We start from the raw sequence: 22,500 nt of genomic DNA, 5'->3' as shown, positions 1-22,500 counted from the left end.
AAATGTCCACTCCTTACTTTCAATGTTCGGTGTACTGTTAGACCAAAATATATTTAATCTCTTCGCCTAATTGCCTTTGTGTTGCATCAGTGTTCCCTGTGATTGTTGTTTAATTCCAGTTTAGGACATGCTCAGATGAGATTGGAACAAAAAGTAAACATTTTAGTTTGGGATTATTTTCTGGATTTTGGATTAATGATATGATTTTCCTAAATCTGTACTAACTACTTGGTTGCAGAATCTTCCTAATTTTGAATTGAGAAATATCCTTTGTAGAATAATTAACATATAAATGAAAGTGATATGGAAACTATTTTGTTCTAAGCTTTGTGATAGTAATTCTGATTAGTTAACATATGATTGCTAATAGGGCCGCTTATATTATAAACATGCATATTTATAGATACCTGTTTAACGCCATCACTAACTCTTGGCTTGAAACATAAATGTAGCCCCTAGGGTAATCCTTGGCTTAATCTGAGCAGATGGGGCATATTTCACCATCCCTTTTATTTTACAAGAAAGGCATTTTTTCCCTCTTTTCCTTCACTCCCAACCCCTCCTTTTCTTTTCCCTTTTGTATGGCATAAGTTTTGGGCATCCCCAGTGAAATGAGCAGGTGTGACCTTCTGCAGGCCTGTCTGCTTATATTATCGGCTAACGTAGAGAAGGCAAAAGTTGGGCGAGAAGCAAAATGAAAAGACCCACTAAACATGTCCAGTGTTTCTCCCCAAATCCTATTTCCTCAAACAGCAGCGGTTCCATCTCACTAGGGAAAACGTCTCCCGTCATGCTTTGAAAGGATTTGTGGGGTCTTTTTTTTTTTTTTGCCCCCCCCCCTTAATTTTTTTTTTCTTCCTGCGTTGATCTGCGAGTGAATGGGTACATTTTGGTAATCCTCGCCTCTGGACAGGCACAGAATACTCTTCTGCTCAGAATAGCTAATAACACAGGCTTACTTCCTGTCTAGTGATGAAAAGGGACGGAATGGGGGGGTCGGTCTGGAAGTCATTTTTTTTTTGTTCTCCTGCACTATGTAATCGGAACACACCATAGACAATTTTTATCCTGAGCTATAATCAGCATTAGGAAGAATTATATGTCTCACGCCTAACATGCTTTCAGCCTCCGTCGGGATCAATGAATTATTATTGTTAAAGGGAACCAATGGCACATAATAAAATAAGTAATTTTAAGAAATAAGTAGTTTTAAAAATACTGTTGATGTACAGTTTGAGTGATATTCTTGGTAAGCCTACTATGATTTATGCCTTATTTTTTCTCACTGCTGGAAACCAAAAGTATCAGACTTGTTCCAGTTTCAAGTCTCTTTTTTGCTTGGAATTGTGCTTTGACAGACAGCATTTACCCTCTAAGGGGCATTCGTTATATTTATAATGAAAGGAAGCCATGACATATGCAGTATTATGATTGGTAGATGAGATTGTCTCAAGTGATGTCACTCATCCATCTGGTTTATTGAAGAGCAGTAGGAGGGGCCGAGAGATGTCATAAGACCACAAGATGGGGTTAATTCTGCCGACAGATGGAAGGACATGGATCAATATCATCATAAGGGGTGGGGTGACACTTTGAAAGTAAAGACCTTTTTTCCCGTGGCATATTTATAAACAAATGACAAAAAGTCTATTAAAAATACAAAACTTTTAATAAAGTAAAGAATTTGACAAAAGGGTTTTACTCTTTTTTTGCTTCAGTTCTTTTAAACTATGTAATCATATTAACTAATAGAAGTTAATATGTGGTAAGTAACATATAGACACATCAATAAGCAATGCATAAAATGCAAATGTACTTTTAAGCCACTGCGATTACACATTTATTCTCAAATTTCAGCCTTTTGATTAAACAAATAGAAAAATATTAATCTTCAAAGTATGTATTAGAAAATGTGCGTATATACTTTTTTGAGGGGTAATGTATATTTATTTGGGTCTATTTTGTTGTACTTATTACAAAACTATCTGGCATAATGCTATGATCTGTCAATATACTCACACGCTCCTTGTAATATTAAGATTTAGCTTTCCAAATCCATAGCTAAGATGTCAAAGGCATTAGCGGGAACTACAAAAAGGACCCCCACCGGCACCCACTTTTATAGCTTTCTTAAGATCTAACCACTGCTCAAGGAACAATTGGATAAAGTTTGGGGATTGGAGAACCATCATATTCTTGTCCCTGTGAAATTAAACTCTTTCTGCTTTTAGAATCCTCTTTCTGCTCTTTTTCCCTGAAAAGCACAGTTCTACCGACGGTGGCAGGGAGGGTGGCGGGTGTTAAATCCTTTGGGAAGCCACTGCTGATCACTTTTAATTACTAGGGCTAAGGAGGATAAAATTAAAAGGAGCACCATTGAAGCAGGGGAAAGAAAGCTTACTGAGCCATCAGTGAACTGTGAAATATAAAAATTACATTCCAGTGGAAACAAGGAAACAGTATTACTTATTCTTCAAGAGTTTGTCCTTAAATGGTGAAGTTTTCATTTTGCTGAGCATCCATGTGGGATCCTGAGAACGTATGTGAAAAAAAATCATTTTTGAGCATTCTGCACAGAACGGAATTCTATTCTTGATTATTTATCTCTAGAGGAGCCATGAGTAGATGTGATTACATTCCAGAAAAACTCCAGAAACCTGCGTCATAAATAAAAGAATATAGCCCGCAAAATGTTTTTCATTTCACCTTCGTCATAATTTATTCATTAGCTGTGCAATGCTTTCTCCAAAAAGTTTAAGATCTTCTGATAACTGTCTGATGCTGTTCGGATCGGTGTCTGTAATCTACAAATAAGTTGAGAACTTTGTGTAGTTCTGTGACAGCTAAAGGTTGTACTTTAGGAGGAAGAAGCAAACTGGAACGAGACCCTGATGCACCGATTACTGTATCGGCAAAACACACACCTGACACGCGTTTCTTTCTGCTTCTCACAAGTTCTAGATAATGGACATTTGTCTATCAGTAATGCGATCGAGAATAAGGTTGTGAGCATGTATAGTGATCGTGTGTTAGGAAGCTTTCACTCAGTGCTGGAGTAGTTTTAATGCCAGAGGTGCTGCTGCACACCTTGAGAAGTTTGACAGCATGCTTTCAATAATCAGAATACTGGAGAAATCCCAATATTGGCATGGTGGCCTTGGATATTGGGACAGCACAATCTCTCCAACAGCTCCAGACTAAGGCTCTGGGATACCTTTTAGACTTTCCATTTTTTGTTATTAGGATATATATATATATATATATATATATATATATATTAATATTATGTTATGTTTTAATGGTTTCCGTTTTGTTTGTGAGACTTTGCATGGGATACCTACGGATTATTTATGCTCCAAAAATCTAGCTCTTAAAATAGGCACAGCCGCACAATCAGATAGTGATTACATATATATTATGATGAATTTACACAACAGAGTAATAAAGCAGTTGATTATAATAAATGTACAGGGTATTTTTTGGAGTGAAGAAAAATAGTTCTAAAAACAAATAATTGAATATAGAGAAGGATGATATAATGTATTTCGGATCTAAAAGAAAGGCAGCTGGTTCTTGGCTAGCGGAGAAGCATTGGGAGGACTGAATTTGCTGCCGCAATAAATGAGTCTTTCTGTCGGAGGGTTCTGTTTAAATTACTCATTCTCGTCCGGTCGTATACGCTTGGTTCCTGGTGGCAGGTGATAGAAAGGGTACAGGATCTATACAGTGGTTTTCTCTTATGTTTTTTCTCTGGAGCATAAAGGACCTTGGGATCGGTAGCAATACGAGTTCCAGCTGCCCAGCGCCACCTCGATTCTTTTGATTAGCTTTTCCGTGCTTCTCTATGCCCAGACGCTCTGATTTCTTGTAATAACACTTGCTATGTTAACGTTGATGGCCTTCATGAAAATGGCGACAACAAATAAACTCCCGCATCTGGGTTCAAAGCAAACTGCGAGGCTTTCTATTTCTATTCCTAATGTGTCCTTTCTGCAAATAGTTATTTTTTTTTTTTCCCTCCTGTTTAATTCTATGTCTTCAGGGAATTTTAGGTGTGTGAAAGCAAATAAACGCAGCGAGAGCTAACAGGGATCTCTGCTAAAATTGTATGTGTGTTGTTAGCAGGTTAGCTGGAAAAGTAAATCAAGGCAATCTGATAGGGAAGCAGAACCCTGTCAATCAGGCTCAAGATACTGCGCTGTGTCCATATACTTTGTTTACTGAAGGGTTTTAGAAGTTGTAACCTTCCCATGCTGGTTGTTAATGAGGCTAAATCTTAGTGCTCATGGATTGAATTGCAGCGCACCTCTGGGCTAATGGTTATAAACAGAAAGTCCCATTAGGGATGCATTTTGATTCATTCATTTGCATTTTTTTCCTATTGTGTTGCAAACAATGGCCAGTAAATAGCTACAAACAAACAATTTGCATGGAAATGTCAAAAATGTACTTAATTAGCAGCCTGCGCTTGTCTATTAACAGCCCACTGCAGACATTTACACGTGCGGAATCTTTTGGTATTTTTTTTAGCTTTCCCTTTGCTTAAAAAATATTGGATTAAGATTAGAAATGTTTCCTTAATATATATTCCATGATGTTTTTGGGATGTGGTTTATTTTACAAAAAGTAGCTCTGTCTTTAGTGTCTTTTCATCCCTTTCATAGGGAAATAATTTTAAAAATGGTAATCTTGTGCCCAGATTTCTCTTGATTTTCCAGAAGGTACGGTTATCTTATCACAGTTTACAAATACATTGTGTTTTGGGAAAACAGTGCTAGTAGTGGTATATGATCAAGAGATAGCAGATATCTCGCATTTTATGCATCACTTTCAATACCGTGGGTTTCGTATTGTGGAAACGGACAAACCAATTATGTATTTGTACTAAATCCTATATGGAAAGAGTGTTGCCGTATACATCCAAGGCATATTCATAAGGGACCACTCAACACCCTTACCTGCCCTAAACTAGCAATGACCCTCTCGATAACAAAGCCTTGAAGTACACCTGTCACGCTAGGCGGAACTTACAATAAACTAGAGCAATGTCTGTATCTGCAATCTTCCAATATATACAGATAAACTATAAATATGGCAGCCGGGTATGGGTTATACCCTATATAAAAACTTAAATATTTTTCGGGGAAACTCATCGCTTTGTTAGTGAGGCGATAGAAATGATCCAATTACTTCTTTTTTTGGGACCTGAGAAATTCCATTTGTAATCGGGAAGAGAGAGTAAGAATGACTCTGCAGGTAAATGTATAGGTCCAGGAATGTTCATTCTCAGTCAGTGTATGAATTGCTTTGATAGAGTCCAATATTTTTTTTTTGAAGGCCTTCACGGCAGCTGAAGGGTTGAGATATGTCTGATTTGTGATGTGACACCTACCTGACACTGAGTTTTAACACGTCTCACACCACATCGCAAACCGCTCGCTATCGCAACCATCAGATTTTGGAGGAAAATTGCATTTCTGTCAATTACTAAGCTCGAAAACTGTTCAATATATCCCAGCAGCAAGATGAAGAGCGACGCCGGCAGCTGAGAGAGAGAGCACGTCAACTCATCGCAGAAGCTCGATCCGGAGTGAAGATGTCAGAACTTACCAGCTACGAGACGTCTGTAGAGAAGTTGAAAGAAAGGGCAAAGACATCTGGAGGTGAGTTAAAGGACTCTGTTTCACAGTTCAAGAGCAGCTCGTAACATCGGTGTGAGAGGACCTTTTAGTGCTTTAGACATAGAGCAGCTGAGAACATTTATTGCCACTGGAGGTCTGTTAACTCTTTGGGGGTTCAATTATTTAGCTACTGTTTAGAATGCAGAAGTTTCCTTATCTTTTGTCTCTCAATTCCGAGAATGCTGCTGACTATAAATATATAGCAAATCTAGGGGAGATGTGTGTGCCGGGTGGGCCAACATTGAGAAGTATCTGGTAAAAGCCCAATTATCACCCTGCTAATTAACATTGTTCCAGCCAGTATGTATGTTAAATTGGACTGCTCTATTTTTGGCAAAGTTGTCATCAATTTGGGTGCAAATGTATTCCCCGGGTCGGAGTTAGGGATTATACCCACATGTATCACTTATGATAGTCCACCTAGAGCTCAGAAGTTTTCTTAGTTAACAAAGTCTCTGACCTTCCAGACCAAGGGGATGTCTACCTGCCAATTCCCTAAATATTCACTAAAGAGGGAGTTTGCAGGAGAACATTTTCCGCCGCCTGCTATCGCGATGCATTATGATGATGGTAATCCTCTTTGAGCTTCTCCTGCAGAAAGGGTTGAGCTAGCCCTGTATAATGCAAAATGAAATCAACGAGGAGCGTTTTTAGGAATCTCCTGCATTTTCTATATACATGGCCATCTCAGACCCAGCTCAGTTGGAGTCTGTCCTTAATAATACATCAGGTAGTTCAACATTATATTTTTATAAGTGCTGTCAAGATTCTATGTGATCTTACAATCAAAAGAGAGGCTGGTTAAATGCTTTTAAATCAAGGATAGGGCCTAAAATACATCAGACTGAATCAGAATACCTGTGACACGGGCAGTAAAATCTCTTGCCCCATGAACCTTTCGCTGCCTTGTTAATATTTTATTTAAAAAATATCTAAACAATAAGAATATTTCATATCACAAATTTAAATTTTATTAGGATCTTGCATTCTTTGGGCAGAAAATCCCAAAACTGCAACTAATAACATTTCAGATTGGAGATAAACTGTTCACATTAGTTGCCTCTGTGTACTTTTCGTAGTTTTTCGTTCACTGCAGTCACTTAAGATAAAGTATATTAAATGTAAATAAATTAAATGTAGTTTTTTATAATTAGAGAAAACATGTATTTATCTCATGTGTGTTAATATTTTGTAAATTCTGTAATGTGGTTTTTAATGTTTTTTTCCTCCTGTTTTGTCACTTATGTAGAAAGGTCGTTTTTCCTTCGATCCCCCTAATAGTCCAGTTCAGTGCTGAATGATTTTGATTTGATTGGGATCACTGAATGGTTCAGCTACTAGCTTTCTTTTTAAAATGTAGGGTGCTCTCAAGACGCCATGATCCTGTTACAGCTTATTCTTCCTCTAACCTAATTTAAAAATCTGACCTGCGTACACTTTTGGGTGATTTGCTAATCTATGCTATTTTCTCATCCCTATGGCAATCAGAAAAGCTCTTTAGATTCACGTGGGTTAAAAAAGGGGGTTGAGGGGCTTGCCTGTGCACTAACCTTTTACACTGCATATTTCTACAGCTGAAGATGATTTTAACAGAGCACTTACTAACGAGGAGGTTCCAGATAACGCCTCAGAGTGTGGTGGCGCTGAACCCACTAATATAGACACTGATCTTGCCGGTAAATCAAACTTTGCGTTCCTGCTGCATGGCTTGCATTCTGTTTCCTTTCCTTTCATTATAAACTGTTTAATACATTTCATGATAGATTGTGGCTTTATTGCCTAAAAGTGTGTTCTAGAGCAAAATCTGCATTCTAGGTCTTCTGTGGCATGTTCTTTTCTTTCCTCGTCTGCTTAATCTGATCCACAGTTATGTCTAATGGAGAATGATTTTACCTAGTCATTTCTCTCTCATTAATGACCTGCTTCTTGACTCCCACAATGAAATGAAATGGCCATTTCATTCCTATTTTCATATCAAATGCATATTGAAATTAATTTCGCAACAACCCCAATACAATTTGCTCTGTGCAAACTGGAGTGTGTATTCTATAGGTATTTGAGTTAGAAAAGTATATTCTGTCTGATTTAATGCCTCCCCCTGAAACCAGGAATTATGACTTATTGGTCATAGAAATATTTTCCACTAACTTCATTTGAAATAGATGCATGCAAGCATCTGAGTTTACTTGGAAATAATTCATAAGCAAAACGTCTAATTGTTTAGGTTAAAGGGGCACTCCTGTTATCATATGCATAGCTGTGAGGGCCCTTTGGATTATAGTGTTGTCCCATTTGCAGAGATGTGTCCCTTTCCCCAGCCCCAGGTAAATGCGGTACAGAAGATGTTTTTTCGGTCGACCGCTTATCCATGCACATGAAACACTTACCTCCAGTCAGCTCCACACTAGCAGTGAGAATGTTGCAGGTGGGGTCTTGCTCAGACCCACGTACACATGTTTGGAAAGCACTCCAATTTATTTCAATGGGAGCACTTTCCTACCGCTGATTAACTGCTTCAAGCAGCCAATCAGTAGAAAAAAAGACCGACCACGGGGAAGGAGGGCTACAGCAGCAGGGCTGCATCTTCTGGGTCAGGTAAGTAGTTAATTATTATTTTTTTTGCAAGAATGCATATTAAAGTGCATTCTTCTATAGTGAGAGTGTCAGGGACATTAAACAGTAAATGGTCCAGCTGCGGCAGTGCCAGATTGGAGATTTCCACTGCAGTCAGGATCCATGGACTTCCACTACTGAAGTTTGTGAGTTAACCTAAAAAAAATGGGAACCTCTGAGGCTCTGGGACAGGCAGATGTCTGGCTCTTGTAAAACTGCCTGTCCCATGATCCTCAGTGGTATAGTACTGGTGCATCCCCTCAACATCTTAGATGTCTATATCCAAGGAGCCACGTTTCTGAGCGCTGTAAGGTGGCTCCTTGGATATAGACATCTATGATGTTGAGGGGATGTACCAGTACTACGCCCCTATGGGACCAACAGTTTGTTTTACAGCTGCCTGGACCAGTCAGGAAAGATTAGAGGATCTCCCCAACTAGTCCATGCTTGCCACTGCCCAAAGCTGAACAGTGGAACCTCTACTCAGGACAAAGGAACAGTGCCGTAAATTGTCCTGATAGACTGGTGGAAGGCATCGTGGTGGAAAAACAGGAGGGCTGCCTGTTCCACAATGTAGAACTTGGTCCCACATAACACAGCTTTACATTTGTCTCTCTTTAAGAGTTAATAACCTCCTAAATATCTTCATTTCTTGCATAAGGGGCTCTGGAATTATCTGTACAAGTACATAAGCAAGCACACTTAACATTAAAACAGATTGTTACTAGTAAACATTGCATCTTGTTGGATTGCCTAGCACAGGTGTCCAAGGAATTATTTCCATGGTAGGCATGCCACAAAGAGCCAAGTCACAAACTGCTATAGGAGTGTTGATTGCAGGGCAGGGGAAAGGTTCCTGGAATTCCAGAAGGGGCAAGTACCCCTCCTCAATTACTGTGTGGGTTATCTATAATCCCTGCAGTCATTTAAAGTAACTTTTATTTTTCTATACATTGCATTTATATCTACTTACTTCTTATTCAGGTATATTACAACATAGTTCAGCAAATACAAATAACTTAAAGTCTGTGTGTTTATATATTCAGCATGTTCTGTGTGAAATGTGTAAGCTAGATATAGCAGTATATTTCATGTATTACTGGCTTAGAAGAAAGGAATGACCTCCTTACCTGAATGCCTCCCACGGCTGGACCATTTGTGGTTCTGTGGTGGTCATTTGGATTGACAGGTTTGAGCACAGAAATAATTGTAGTGATCTTTAATGACAGGAATAGAAAGCAGTTTGTTGTAGTTTTTATGAAAATTTGATCTCTGCTGATGGATGAAATACACAGGCCTTTTGAAGTTTTCTCCAGGAAACAGAGTTAAACTTTTTACAATGAGATTTATCCTTGACTGGATTAGTGACCTTGTCACATCTTGAACCCTCTTCTCCATCAATTTTTTTAGGGTTGCTCCGTTGCACCTGTTAAAAAATGTTATTAAGCTCTTAATGGGGTGGTTGTTCAGTTTAGTCATCCCCTGTTTTTGGTCATCTTATTAAAATTCTATCTGCCACCCTGATATAATGGACTTACTTAGAATTGTAATATGAAGTCTGAGTCCAGCTCTGTAGCATCTATGGAGAATGCTCAAACTTTTGGAATTTACATATGCAAAAACTATCCAAAAGCAACATTTCTTTTTTTTTCTTTTACCTTTAAACCTTTATGCTCACATTAAATGTATGTCTATTTTGTGTGGACTCTTCTTTCTGCATCAATGCATGTAGTAAAATGCACTGGGTCTATACAAAAAGCACTGCAACGTCTATTACAAATAAAACTACATTTTTGGATTCTAGAATGGTAACGTGTGTCACTGTTCCCTATTTGTTTAATTATTTTGGGAGTTCTTAAATGTAGGATTTGGAAAATAAATTACAGAAAAAAGAATGAGCCTACCGAGCAAAAGAAAAACGAGGCAGAACTGCTATATTTTTCTTGCTGTAATTTCTGAACAATTTAATGTATTGTCTACGTTATTTTCTAAAAGCATTGTTATAGAGTTTGATGTCTGTGATACCTTCAGTACCTCAGATGTAACCACGTGGACCATGAAGATATGGAAAGTTTACCCTATGAATGGTCATCCATTAAAAAGGTAGCCATAGCCTCCTATGGCAGGCACACAAGTTCGACCCCAAATTCATTAGAAATTGAGGCCGGAAGCTGGGAGACCCTGACTTTTTATAAGTTTTAAGCATTTGTTGACTATTTACTGTGGAATAGTCGGAATGAGATGAGATGGTGCCAGGTGTCCTAATACCCCCTGCAGCAGAGCAAAGAAGAAAGACCTCACACATTCCCTAAATGCCCCTTCCCTTCATTGGACCTGGGGAGCTAAATCCAACAGTCAAAGAAGCCTAGTGCCCCTCCGAACCATTTGAGAGAGACACTTCTCAGTGCAATCTGCTTCATTTTCAATGGCTGCCGTACATTTCCTATATGCTCAAGAAAACGGATTCCTATAAATAGTACTTACATACTGGAATGTGAGTGTTCGTGTATGTACTTGATAGGTAATCTTTTAATTAACACATAGGTGAAAAAGTTCACTGCCGTGTTATGCGTAACCTCCAGAGAACCATTGACTGAAAGCCAAGAACAGGCTGATGTGCTTGGTTCTCTTAGTGAAAGACACATAAAGAGCCTGTGTGAGCTTGTACACATGTCTAGTTCAATACACGTCTCAATTAATTTTTGCATCTCGTGTTACCTTTCTTGTGTTTTTGAGTCACAGCAGCACAACAGCAAGCAGGTTGTAAACTGACATATTGCTGAGTAATCGCCAAGTCTACTTCTCTTTCTTGCAATTTGCCTACCTAGCTGGACAGAACAGCCATTCCTTGGACCTGAAGTTGAAGAGACTTCTGGAGGCTCAGCCACAGGTGGCACACTCCTTGTCTAGTGCTGCTCAGAGGACATCCCCTCAAAGCCCCGATAGGGAGTTCAAGGTGAGTTACACCACTGACTGATCTCATAGCTCTGGCTCTACTACTGCTTGAATTTACTAAAGACAAGTCCTGTTCATACAAGGGCTTCCATGTTCACAGCCCATCTTACTCCCCCCTTCATGATATACCCATAAATCCAGCTGTTTGTGTTTCTGCCTCTTAGCATCCTTTACTTTTTTAACTCTTTAACTTGTTGATGGAGGATTAAATAAGAAGTACCAGGGATTTGTCTAGCGTACTACCACACATGGCTTTATGCCGGATGACGCTTTTCTCTAAAAGTACTAATCTTCTGGGTTGTCTCAGTCCTTGTGAGCCTTTTTTTTTTCCTCTATGCAAATCTGCCATCTGGAATCTTTTATTCTGATAAAACCATTTAAATTTACAAACCGTATTAACATGGGAGCGCATTTAGAGGGCCAGCCCCTGCTAAGACCAAAGCGGACTAATGGAAGTAGCATGTTTAATAGGCTTAAATATGAATGGCTAGTAACTTCATTGTTAGACATAAAGGAAGGATAGTACATACCTGGCAAGATTGAACATAAAGGGACCCTTTCCCCCTGTGCACTGAGGGCATCAAGGACAATTATTTAAGTTGCTTTTTTTGCCATGAAAACGCTATAATTTCCATTCGGAAATGGATGTGTTTATCCCGCTATGTGATGTAATCAGTAGCTACAATGTGTCATCACAGTTTAGCAGCTAGTGTTCCTGGAAGCCTATTCATGTTCTATTTATCAATCCGATTGGATAGTTTTCATTTAAAGTGTTGATTTATATTGGACTATATTCAAGTTTATCAACCTGTTTACCAAAGTTCTCGAACACATAACTGGAAACGTGCAGGAAACAAAAATGGAAAGGAATTCAGAATGGAGATTTTTCTTTTTCTTTACAACTGTGAACCGTTTAGCAGGAAACATTTAACCGATGTACCTTTTTAATTTTTGGCTTAGCCTTAAAACATACTTTTTGCTCTATTTTCTGGGTCTTCTTTAATCAAAGCTCATGAGTGAAACATATACTGATATTAACATAAAAAATATAGACCTGATTCTTTTTCTTTTTTTTTTTTTTTTTTTCTTCTTTCTTCTGAGGAGCCCTAGCATGGCATTCAGACATGAGGGAAAGGGAAACCTGTCACTAATATCTTGATGGCTTTAAGACACTCTGAGTTGTGTATAACTTTTCACCCACCTGCGGGTTGTTAGGAGACTCCGCTGCTGACTGAAAGGATTTCCTTCCCCCAGATACAGAGGCTCTTTGAAGTCCCAAAACAATGACTTTCAGTGCTTGCCTTACCCTGTCGGTTCCAATAAATTGGTGATGAAAGTGTGCAGGAGCAGCACCAGAGGATTTCCAGAGAACGGGGATCAGCCCTGATCTATTTTTTTTTTTTTATTTATCTTAAGGAGTATATGTGTGTCCAGTGCAGCTTCCCCCCTTTCTCCATAGATTTAATGTAAAACGAAACAGGCTCGGGATTAATACAATGAATTGAAAAGGCTAACTGAATTAGTGGGCTTAGCGGAATACATTTGTAAAGTGGCAGAAGTCCTTGCACATAAAAAGAATTCTCCAAATGTGATTTAGTGGCTAATCAGAGTAATATTTAGCACATTGTTTGCGGGACATAAGTTGTATAGTATAACAGGTAGCACGTTGAATTGAATGGTTGACAGTCCAGACAGATGCAATCCCCACATCCACGCACAAAATATTTATTTATGAAGCTCGGCCCTCCATTGTCCAGTTTAAAAGTGTTAACGTACTGTGAAACACATTGCGGGGAATGAAATGTAGTTCGCCACCTTGTCCTGAGAGCGCTTTCCAAGCAGATAGGGTGTATGTGAAAGGTTGTATATAAATTTGTGCATGAATTTTTATTAGTCCTTATCGTTCTAGTCATACACACAATAGAATCCAAAATGTTTCATTTTCTATTGTTAACAAACATTTAGCAGACAAGCTTTGAGACTGATACCTGCTTCTGGGCGAATTGATAGGTATCAGCTTAGGAACAATTCCCTACTGCCACTATAATGCCTCCTAGGATTAATGAATATTTTTACATTTTCACGAAAAAAAACTAACATTTTCCAATCTGATTGCTTAAAGGCTACAAAATATGGAGTCCTAGACCCAGAAGGCTTCCTATTTGGAGGGATATGCATGGGTTTTTGTTCTCATTTTTTTTTTCTTTAGAAAAGACCTTGCACGCTGGTGTGTGCTTTTTTTTTTATTTTTTAACAAAAAGTTTACACATTGATAAACATGACTCTGTATTTGTGGAAAAAGGATAAACTGTTACCTTCCCTGGAGGATTCAGCATTCTGGCCCCCTCCAGGCTACCGAATAGGCTGGTACAAGAAGTCCCTCATTATTGATTGTCTCAATGCAGAGGAAAGGCAAAGTCTTGGTAGCTTTTGATAACCAGTTTCAGCATTCAGCAGGCTTAGTTATTAGTCATGCATCTTAGCCTTCCCCTATTTACTTTCAAAACACTTAATAAAAATAATAAAAGATTAGGTATAGAATGAAATATTTGTTTGGTACACAGCCCCTCGGTATCTGCAGCTTCCACGCTGCTGTGGTTTAGCCTTCTGGGATCTTTCATGTTGATAGAACCATTTGAATTTGCTACTAGTATTAACACGGGAGGATCTAGGGGAAGAAAAAAAAAACTATTGTCGCTCTAAAGGGCTTTACCTACAAATCTGGCTTTGGAAAGGTATAGCTGATGAAATGCCGTTCAGTGGGGTTGTATTCTAATCCTGCCTTTTAGACTTCATACAGTATTAGCAGTTTATCTGAATGGGCAGAACATTAGAAAGTACTAGTTCTTGTTGTACAAGTCTGTGGGACTAAACCACGATAGAATCCCTTCTTGTTAGAGTCGCAAGGAAAGGGGAGCAGATTAGCCAAGACAAGCATTAAACATGATCCAAATCGTCTTTTGAAAAGCACGCGGCTGCATGGTAATCTTCCCTTTTAGCGAGTCAGAGGAATCTCCACTTTTATTTCTAACCTGGAAGCTTTTGGTATTTCACGCTATTTTGCGGAAAACTGATTATATTTTTGTGGTCAGCCCACTAAATGTGAGTTTCGTGTTCCATGTTTCTGATTTAGTAACGGGACTCGGATATATAGTTCAGATAGTTAGACCTTAATTGTAATCCACCATCTTCTGAGACACAATTATTAATTCTAAACAGGAGAGGTATTTCTTTCCCATGTATAGCAGTAATAAAACGTTTGCGTTCAGGAGTAGGTTTATATTATATTTTACCCTAAGTACCAGTTTGATAACTAAGAAAGATGACATCGGGGATAATCCGTATTTGTGGAATAGTGGTTATGTAGCCCATTTGACCACTTAGCTTAAAATAAACAATAACAACACAGCAGTATATTTGAAGCCATATACAGCCTACTGGCTGCTCAAAAAGCCCTCGACACAACTCTGTGTGTGATAACAAATACATTTTTATGGGTTTATTATGATGTGGCGTATTTGTGTTATTTTTCAAGCTGGTGGTTTTCTGGTTTAGAAGGCCAAGTGTTTACCATAAAGGGGACATTTCTGTTCTAGCCTTTCTGTCTCTCTCCTTGACCATGTTCTTCAAGGTTTTGTTTCACTCGCCTAATACATAATGCCTTGTGTTTTGTTTGTTAGAACGGTACGGAGGATGCGCCCTCCGAGAGGCTGCAGAAACATCCTGAGCGCTTCAAAAACCCTGTGGTCTTTAAAGATTCAACAGTCAGAAAAACACAGCTTCAGTCATTCAGTCAGTATGTGGAGACCAGACCAGGTACAAACGCACCTTTGATTGCATCTAACCTAAACAGGCACAACCTGGTCCACCATGTTTTTTTTTGGCATATCTTGATATTTGTGGTAATAGTTCTAAATGTACGTCATATCTCTTATAACTGCCGTGTCTACAGGTATGTGTCTGCGTTCTCACACACAAACGTCAAGTAAGGCAATATAATCCTTGATACCTTTCATCAGGACTCTAATTTTCCTTGCGCGGACTAGTGCCAGGTGGTTAACGCTCTTGCGAGCTTGGTCTGCTCATTGCTGTTGGTATCCAGAGACTCCATCTTTTTGGTAGATGTCGTCTGTGTACCTAATACAGTGAATGCAGAGTCCCAAGTTTTTAATTCAGCAGGAGAACATACACTATCAGTTACTTTTAATATGGTTTTCTGAAAGTGTGTTTGTGTAGATCCCTTAGCAGTACAGGCTTTGTGGATCTCCCCTGCAGTGGCTCTCTGATTAGCATCCATGGATCACTTACCCAAGGAGAGACGGAAAACATGCAGTGTTGGGAACGTTTGAAGGTCAACATTGCTAAAATTTGCTCTGATAGGCGTTTAGCACAGTGACGGTCATTTTTTATTTTGCTTTGTTACATTCTTGGACCGAGATGAAACCTTATTGAATATATCTAGAGGTTTTTCAGAACTGTTCCCATCAGGACTGAAATGTTTATCTCGCTCAGTGATATACTAGGAAACCTGTTTTAATTTTTAATTAGTGAAAATGAAATATAATTAAATATTTGTTTTCCCTTTTTGAGAAACAATTGGAAAATGCTTCTGGACCAACAGAAAGGTTAACTTTGATGGACTTGAGTCTTTTTTTTCTTTCCTTGTTCAACATAAATTACTATGTTGCCCTGTTGATAAATATGGCTTGATCGCATTGAAAATCACACATCCATGTACTTGCAATTATGTCACAGTTTTCCATAAAAAATAAATTCAATCATGATAATAAACTGAGCTGTGGACCCAAATCCAGATTTATGCAGTAAATGAAATAACCTGCTTATAGGATAGTATATGTCATTTTGCTATCACTGTCTGTAAATGTTCTTTACACCCACTAGCCAAGCTTAGTTTGTGTATTTCATTACATGATGGTAGGTGCTTTTTTTTTTTTTTTTTTTTTTTTTTTTTTTAAACAATTTAACTCCCTTTCTCTCCTCTCTATTTTGAAGAGATGAAAAGGCAGAGATCAATGCAAGAGGACACAAAAAGAGGGAATGAAGGAGCAGTGATAACCGAAACCCAGAGGAAGCCCTCAGAAGATGAAGTGCTAAATGTATTCTACTTTTCTCGTTTTCTGTTCTATTTTATGATTGCTGATAATTCTCAAATGCATGGGAAAATGGGGCCTTTATTTGTTAAAAATGAGATGTTAGGGTTTTTTTATTCTCTTTTTGGAGATGTCAATCTCCCGTGCGTTGAAAGCACTTTAAGAGTGGCAAGCAGCTGAATTAGTCTGCAGCGTGGTGATAATTGTCAGATAAAAATACATTTTCTCCTACTCGCAATGCCCCCATCGTCTTGAAGGCGGTTCCATTGAGGACACTTCCCATACAGAGATTCCTAGTATTGATCTACCAGGAGGATTTTAATTATTCCAATAGCAGATACCGCAGTGCTGCGGTTAGAGGGACAAGTCACAGGAGACCTGCTACAATTTCCCTGCCAACCCATTTTGTTGGCTCGGGTTAATGGGTGTTCAACCTTTCCATTATCCAGATCAGCCGTGAATTACCAGTTGAATGATGTTTGCATTAATATAATATATATGGTAATTTCTTCACTTAATTAACGGGGAGGTTCAGCTCAGTAGGAGTATGGGCTGATCATGTGTAAAATTGATTTGCGAGGGAAATATTTAATAGACCGCGGGGAGAAAACTGCTTTTGATGGACAGCTAAGGGGACGGAGGGAGAAAGAACATGCAATAAACTGTTTATTTCCCAGCAAGCAGTAGTCGTAGTTTGACAGTGGCTATTCACTGCATGTAATTTGACAAATTAACTTCCTTGTCTTTACTTTGGCAGCGATGGTAATGATTGTTTCAGACAGCACCCTCACAAAGGCCTTTTAGAGCTCCATTGACATAAAAAATCTGTCATGTTCTCACAAGTGACTTGTTTGACCTCCTTGGTGCTGTTTGGATCAAGAGATTCCGTTATTGACAGTTTAATATACCGCTGCATAAAATGGCATTCACGTGCGTAGGAGAGAAAGAGTTTGTACATTTTCATCCATGAAGCATTAAAATAAAAGCTAGAGTTTGACAGTCCGAGAAAAAAATATATGTAGAATAAAAGGGTGTAATCTGCCGTTATTGGGAAAGCAACAGCAAACCATTTTAAAGTCGGTTAAGAAAGGGAATGGGTGGCCATGATATCCCAAATATTTCTGTGCCGTTATCAGATTTTATGTTTGTATTTACCCCTCTTCATGGTGTTTGCTAGAAATACCAAAAGATTAGAACCTTGATTAGACCCTAGTTATGTTTATCTACTGTGTGTGTATAAATAAATGTTAAAAACATGGCTTCTATGTCAAAAGCATATTTTATGTGCTGATCTCGCAAAAAAAAAAAATGTCCAAGAATATAATGTCTGCACAGCGTCTGCGAATACAGGTGAAAAGTGTAATCAAAGCTTTAAAAGGAGGAAGCTGGCAAATCGGAGAATAGAGCTACTGAAAAGAAAAAATGGGTGCGTTCTAATCTTGGGGCAATTATCTGTTTTAGATTGTATCATGAATATGACATTCCTTACCTGTAGGCCATGAAAGCATTTGCTTAGGGGGCACCTGTGTTGGGAGCAAATGCTAAAATAGTATAAAACTATAGATGAACGGTTAACTTATAATTTTTCATAGGCTTAAAAAAAAAATGTACTGTAGTGTCACTCTCCTATTCTATTAAATTCCATCTGTCAATATTGTCCAAAAGCCCAACATGGTGTCCAACTGTCACATAGATAGAATGTTATTTTTTTTTTATTTTTTTTAAAAGGAACCCCCCCATTATCTTTAAAAAGAGCTCATATCACCTAAATGGTGTTCACAGTGGGCAATAGAGTATTTTATAAAAGGATTCCTTTAAGTCTCTCACACCCATGTGCCGTCATCATGGGGCACCATAAGAAAATATTACATTGTATTAACTAGTATATGGGGGTAGATACTCTTGCCTCAAAGGGGTAACACCAATAAAACAAAACCTTTTGAGCTCTGTATTTGCTGCAGTCTATTTGCAACCAAAGCAAGTAGATTTATAGTAATGTTTAAAACGCTGATATCTATCATCATACGCTGCTAAGCGAATAGGGAGGTTGGCGAGGTATGTCTGAGAGCCGCTTGCGCCTGTTAGTCCTTATAAAGCTATAAATCCAGAGTAATAATCTGTCCCTTGTAGATCCGATCTCTTTATAGGCCTGTCCCATCGGTCTTGTTTAACAGCACCGCTCCGTCTGCTTTCTGCAGCCAACTCTTTTGTCGCTAGCAACTTGCCGTCTATAATAGTTCTCTCCTTGCCAGCTGTGAGTGTAAACAAGATTATCCTACAAGCCTACATATGTATCCCGCCATTCTCCCAGCTCTGGACTTTAACGTACTGGAGGATGTCATATTCCGGCTCTGAGCTTCCCATAGGCAGCCGTGGTGGTTCATGCGATCTTTTTAGGCAGCCGCAGGAATAATACAATCTTTGGTAGATATGTAAAATATGTCATATCTTCTTAACTCATGAAGGGACCATCTAAGAATATAGCGCAGTTATCCCTTCTATGATGAGAGCCGTGTACCTGCCTTTTAACGTGCAGTTATCATTTTCTAGCGGATGTCTAGTCATCCATGCAGGTCTCCAGGTCCCATGTATACTTATGCAAGCTTAAAATTACTAGTGAATAACCTAAAAAAACAGAAGAGAGTAATTAAAATCATTCTTTTCTCTTTTCATCGAAACTCTTATCTCCTTTTTGCCAGTTTATCCCAATTACCTCATGCATTACGCTCATTATTGTAAGACTAATTACATTGTGACAAAACAATGCCGCCTATACATTAACAGGAGAAATGGGTTTAAAGTCTGAAGCAAATATTCAAGTCCACATTACCCTTTATATTATTGTTTAACTGTCAGGTTCCTGTAAAGAGCATTGGGGTGGTTAGTATAGTCCATACTATGCCCTGCTGCTGGCAATTTACTATATCATTTATAGATATAAAGACAATGTCTTGATTTACGTTACTACTGGGAACATTTCACTAAACTCCACGTTACAAAGAGCCAACCCCAGAGTTTGTGAGAAGAGCGGAGTTGACCCTACATAATGCATACATTAATGTTCGGGGGGGATCTTTACTCGTTAACTGGCCGTTCTGGCGGGAGAAATCTGCCCAGGATGTTTTGTCTCACTTGCAGCTTGCAAATTTCATAATTAAACCCCTTTGTGATCCTTTTAGCCCTTGATCATAGGGCTCTTATTCGCTAGACTTGCTCCAATGTCCACATGGAGTAATAACATCCAGTACGAGGAGATGCAATTTATGAGGAGATGCAATTTATGGTGTGTGTATGTATATATATGTATATATATATGTGTGTGTGTATGTATATGTGTGTATATATATATATATATATATATATATATATATATACACACCATAAATTGTATGGTAAATTGTATCTCCTCCTGGATGTTATTACTCCATGTGGACATTGGAGTAAGTGTTGCAATTTATGAGGAGATACAATTTATGGTATATATATATATATGGTTTACCATTGTTTCATAATTTCACAATGCTGATATGTCATAGATATATATATATAACCTACACAATTTCATGTATTTAACCCCAGTCTTTGGATAAAATTAGCCAATACGAGAAGTTTAAGGAGATACAAGTATTGGCACGTCTCATAACATGATGGCAAACATTCCTGTTACCAGCTTGTGTGTGTGTGTGTGTGTGTGTTCCGGTTTGGCAGGTGGAAGCATGTCATGCAAGATCTTTGATGGCCTGGACAAGTGCTTTGCTAAATGATCTCGGGAAAGAAAAAGTCAAAATACAAGAGATGTTTGTTCCCCCCCCTTATGTGTTCTTTTTTATTTTTATTTTTTTTTATAACAGAAAGGTTTCAAAGACGCCAGTCAGTACGTAGTTGGAGAATTGGCAGCACTAGAGAACGAGCAGAATCAAATTGACACCCGTGCCGCGCTGGTGGAGAAGCGCCTCCGCTATCTCATGGACACAGGTACGGTGCCCAATTACACTGTAAACAGTTTTGGCAAATTGAGCGTTCACAAACTCTTATAGAGTTTTGGAAGTGTGAATCTTTGAAGCCTGAATGTTCAGCAGAACTGCCTTGAAAATGAAAAGGCTGCGATTTGCTGCCACCTCTCTGGGCCCTGGTGATAAGAGTGCCTTCATGGGAAGTGATAACTCACCCCGATAGCGCGTGAGCCAGCACTACAGAACACTGTGCTCAGCCATGCAGAGCTTGAATACATATCTGTGCCTCATTGATATGCCACTGCTTAAAAAACTAAGATCTTCACTGTTCTAGCGATTCAGTGGGGAGCGTGCGAGGACGGGGAGCTCGGCCAGCTGTATACCTCGTGAAGCAGGGTGTACGAGGAGTAGGCTCCATTGGCGGCGTAACTGAAAACCGAGAATATTATTTGCTCGATGAGGCACAGAAATATATACGTGTGTACGCTTTCCTTCCAAAAAGCGAGATTATTCCTTATTTTGAAAGACTGGGAATCGTGAATAACAATTATAGACTGATATTTCTGTAGGCTGACATGCAAATGTTCTGTGTGGGAATGTGCCAGTATGTGTGTGTGCGTGTTCATGTTCTTTATACGTTACTCTATATATGTTACTGTAAATTCTAAGTGTAGTGTGTACCATGTCCAGTGCTTTGAAAGCATAAATGTAACCATGTGACCCAAATCACTTACATGAATCTACTCGTAATTATCCAGGTAGGTATAGGTATTGTAACTATAATAGCAGTATAGAAACATAGAAAGTGACGGCAGATAAGAACTATTCGGCCCATCCAGTCTACCCAACGAACAGAAACATATACCCACTCAAATCTCCAAATAAGATAACTCATGTGCACATCTACACGGGTACGAAACCAGTCACAAAGATGCACAAAGGTTCAAAGTCTTGCACGCTATCTCATAGCTCACGGACAAAAATATTTCAAGGAGGGTAATACCCAAGGTCAGTGTTGTAAATCTTCTTTTAATGCCTCCTGTACTTAAATTCCATGTTTTATCCATATGCGCAATAATAATAATGATAATAACACATATGAGCTGCATACATCCATAGATACAGATCGAGTACATTTAGGGGACCACGTTTTAAATGTCTGGGTTTGTTTTTTTGGTTTTGTTTTTTGCTTTCTTTTTGGTAATCTTTCTGCAAATATAAAGATTAAATACAAATTACCACGCCTAATTTTGAAAATCTTCTTCTTTAATCCGTCCAGTACAGTTTTCCCTTATTCAGCGGTGTGGCTCGGTAAAAACATACTGAAGAGTTAAATAGTTTTACTGCTCAATATATGGAGTCCCACTTAATTTCACAATGTGTGTTTTTTATTATTGTGTGGCAAGTTGTGTAGCATCAGTCATATCACCAGTGGTACACGTGAAGGTTGGGACAGATGTAAAAATGATCCAGGAAAATGTAACGAATAAAATAGAATTACTACGGTGGATCACTGATCTTAGTTATAGGCATATTGCTTCTCCGGTATAAATAAATTGCCCCAAAAAAATCCAGTTTCCATCTAATATTAACCTAACCATTGCGGTGGCATTATTGGATTCCTTCTTTGCATTTGAATAAAAATGTAAGTGATTAACAAAATTTGTATTTACAGTTAGGATACAATGAGATCTGTGACTAAAGGAATTTAAGTAGCGTGGTTGGTGACTCCTGCAAATAGCAACCGCATTAAAACTATCCAGATAACAATACACAAATTCCTTTCATACAATATAGATGTGGGGTAATTGAGTCTTTTGTTTCGGTTTTAATTTTATTTATTTTTTTATAGAAAATTAAAAGAACAAATTAGATATATGCAAATATTTCCTTCATACAAATCAGTGGGGTGGGGAGGTGATTGCTTACTTAAAACTATTCTAAAAACATATTTCATTTTTTTAAGGATACATCCCTTCAAGGGATTGACAATTTCCATCACTCCCAGGCAACTGATTTCTCGGTGATCATGTTTACAGTGAATATTAACGTTAATTAAATCATAGTAGCTCTGTTGCTTTGATTGACCACTGGTAGCAAATGTAATTAAATTAGCAGCAGATTTAAATAAGTGCCGACAAATATAGGCAGAATGAAGCTTCTGTAATGTTTTAGATTAGTCATTGC

The 22,500-nt window shown here is 38.4% G+C and overlaps 1 protein-coding gene across 7 annotated transcripts in view; it reads left to right on the top strand.

The window, feature by feature from the left end:
• LOC149303264 (EH domain-binding protein 1-like) overlaps positions 1-22,500 on the top strand; it is a 174,448-nt gene that overhangs the window by 119,757 nt on the left and 32,191 nt on the right. For 3 of the 7 annotated variants that reach the window (XM_089481482.1, XM_089481481.1, XM_089481479.1), the window contains exons 15-20: positions 5,519-5,688; positions 7,275-7,357; positions 11,123-11,250; positions 14,930-15,065; positions 16,263-16,366; positions 20,212-20,335. In XM_089481482.1, the coding sequence (XP_089337608.1) occupies positions 5,519-5,688; positions 7,275-7,357; positions 11,123-11,250; positions 14,930-15,065; positions 16,263-16,366; positions 20,212-20,335 (745 nt within the window). The remainder of the gene's footprint in view (positions 1-5,518; positions 5,689-7,274; positions 7,358-11,122; positions 11,251-14,929; positions 15,066-16,262; positions 16,367-20,211; positions 20,336-22,500) is intronic. The other 4 variants (XM_089481486.1, XM_089481484.1, XM_089481483.1 and 1 more) reach the window with 2 other exon arrangements.

The sequence above is a fragment of the Sceloporus occidentalis genome, unplaced genomic scaffold (genome assembly GCF_023333645.1).
Source record: "Sceloporus occidentalis isolate IW3139 unplaced genomic scaffold, rSceOcc1.0.p SCAF_15, whole genome shotgun sequence".
Taxonomy (NCBI): domain Eukaryota; kingdom Metazoa; phylum Chordata; class Lepidosauria; order Squamata; family Phrynosomatidae; genus Sceloporus; species Sceloporus occidentalis.
The sequence above is the reverse complement of the archived record's forward strand: the minus strand, read 5'-3'. Positions and strand labels throughout refer to the sequence as shown.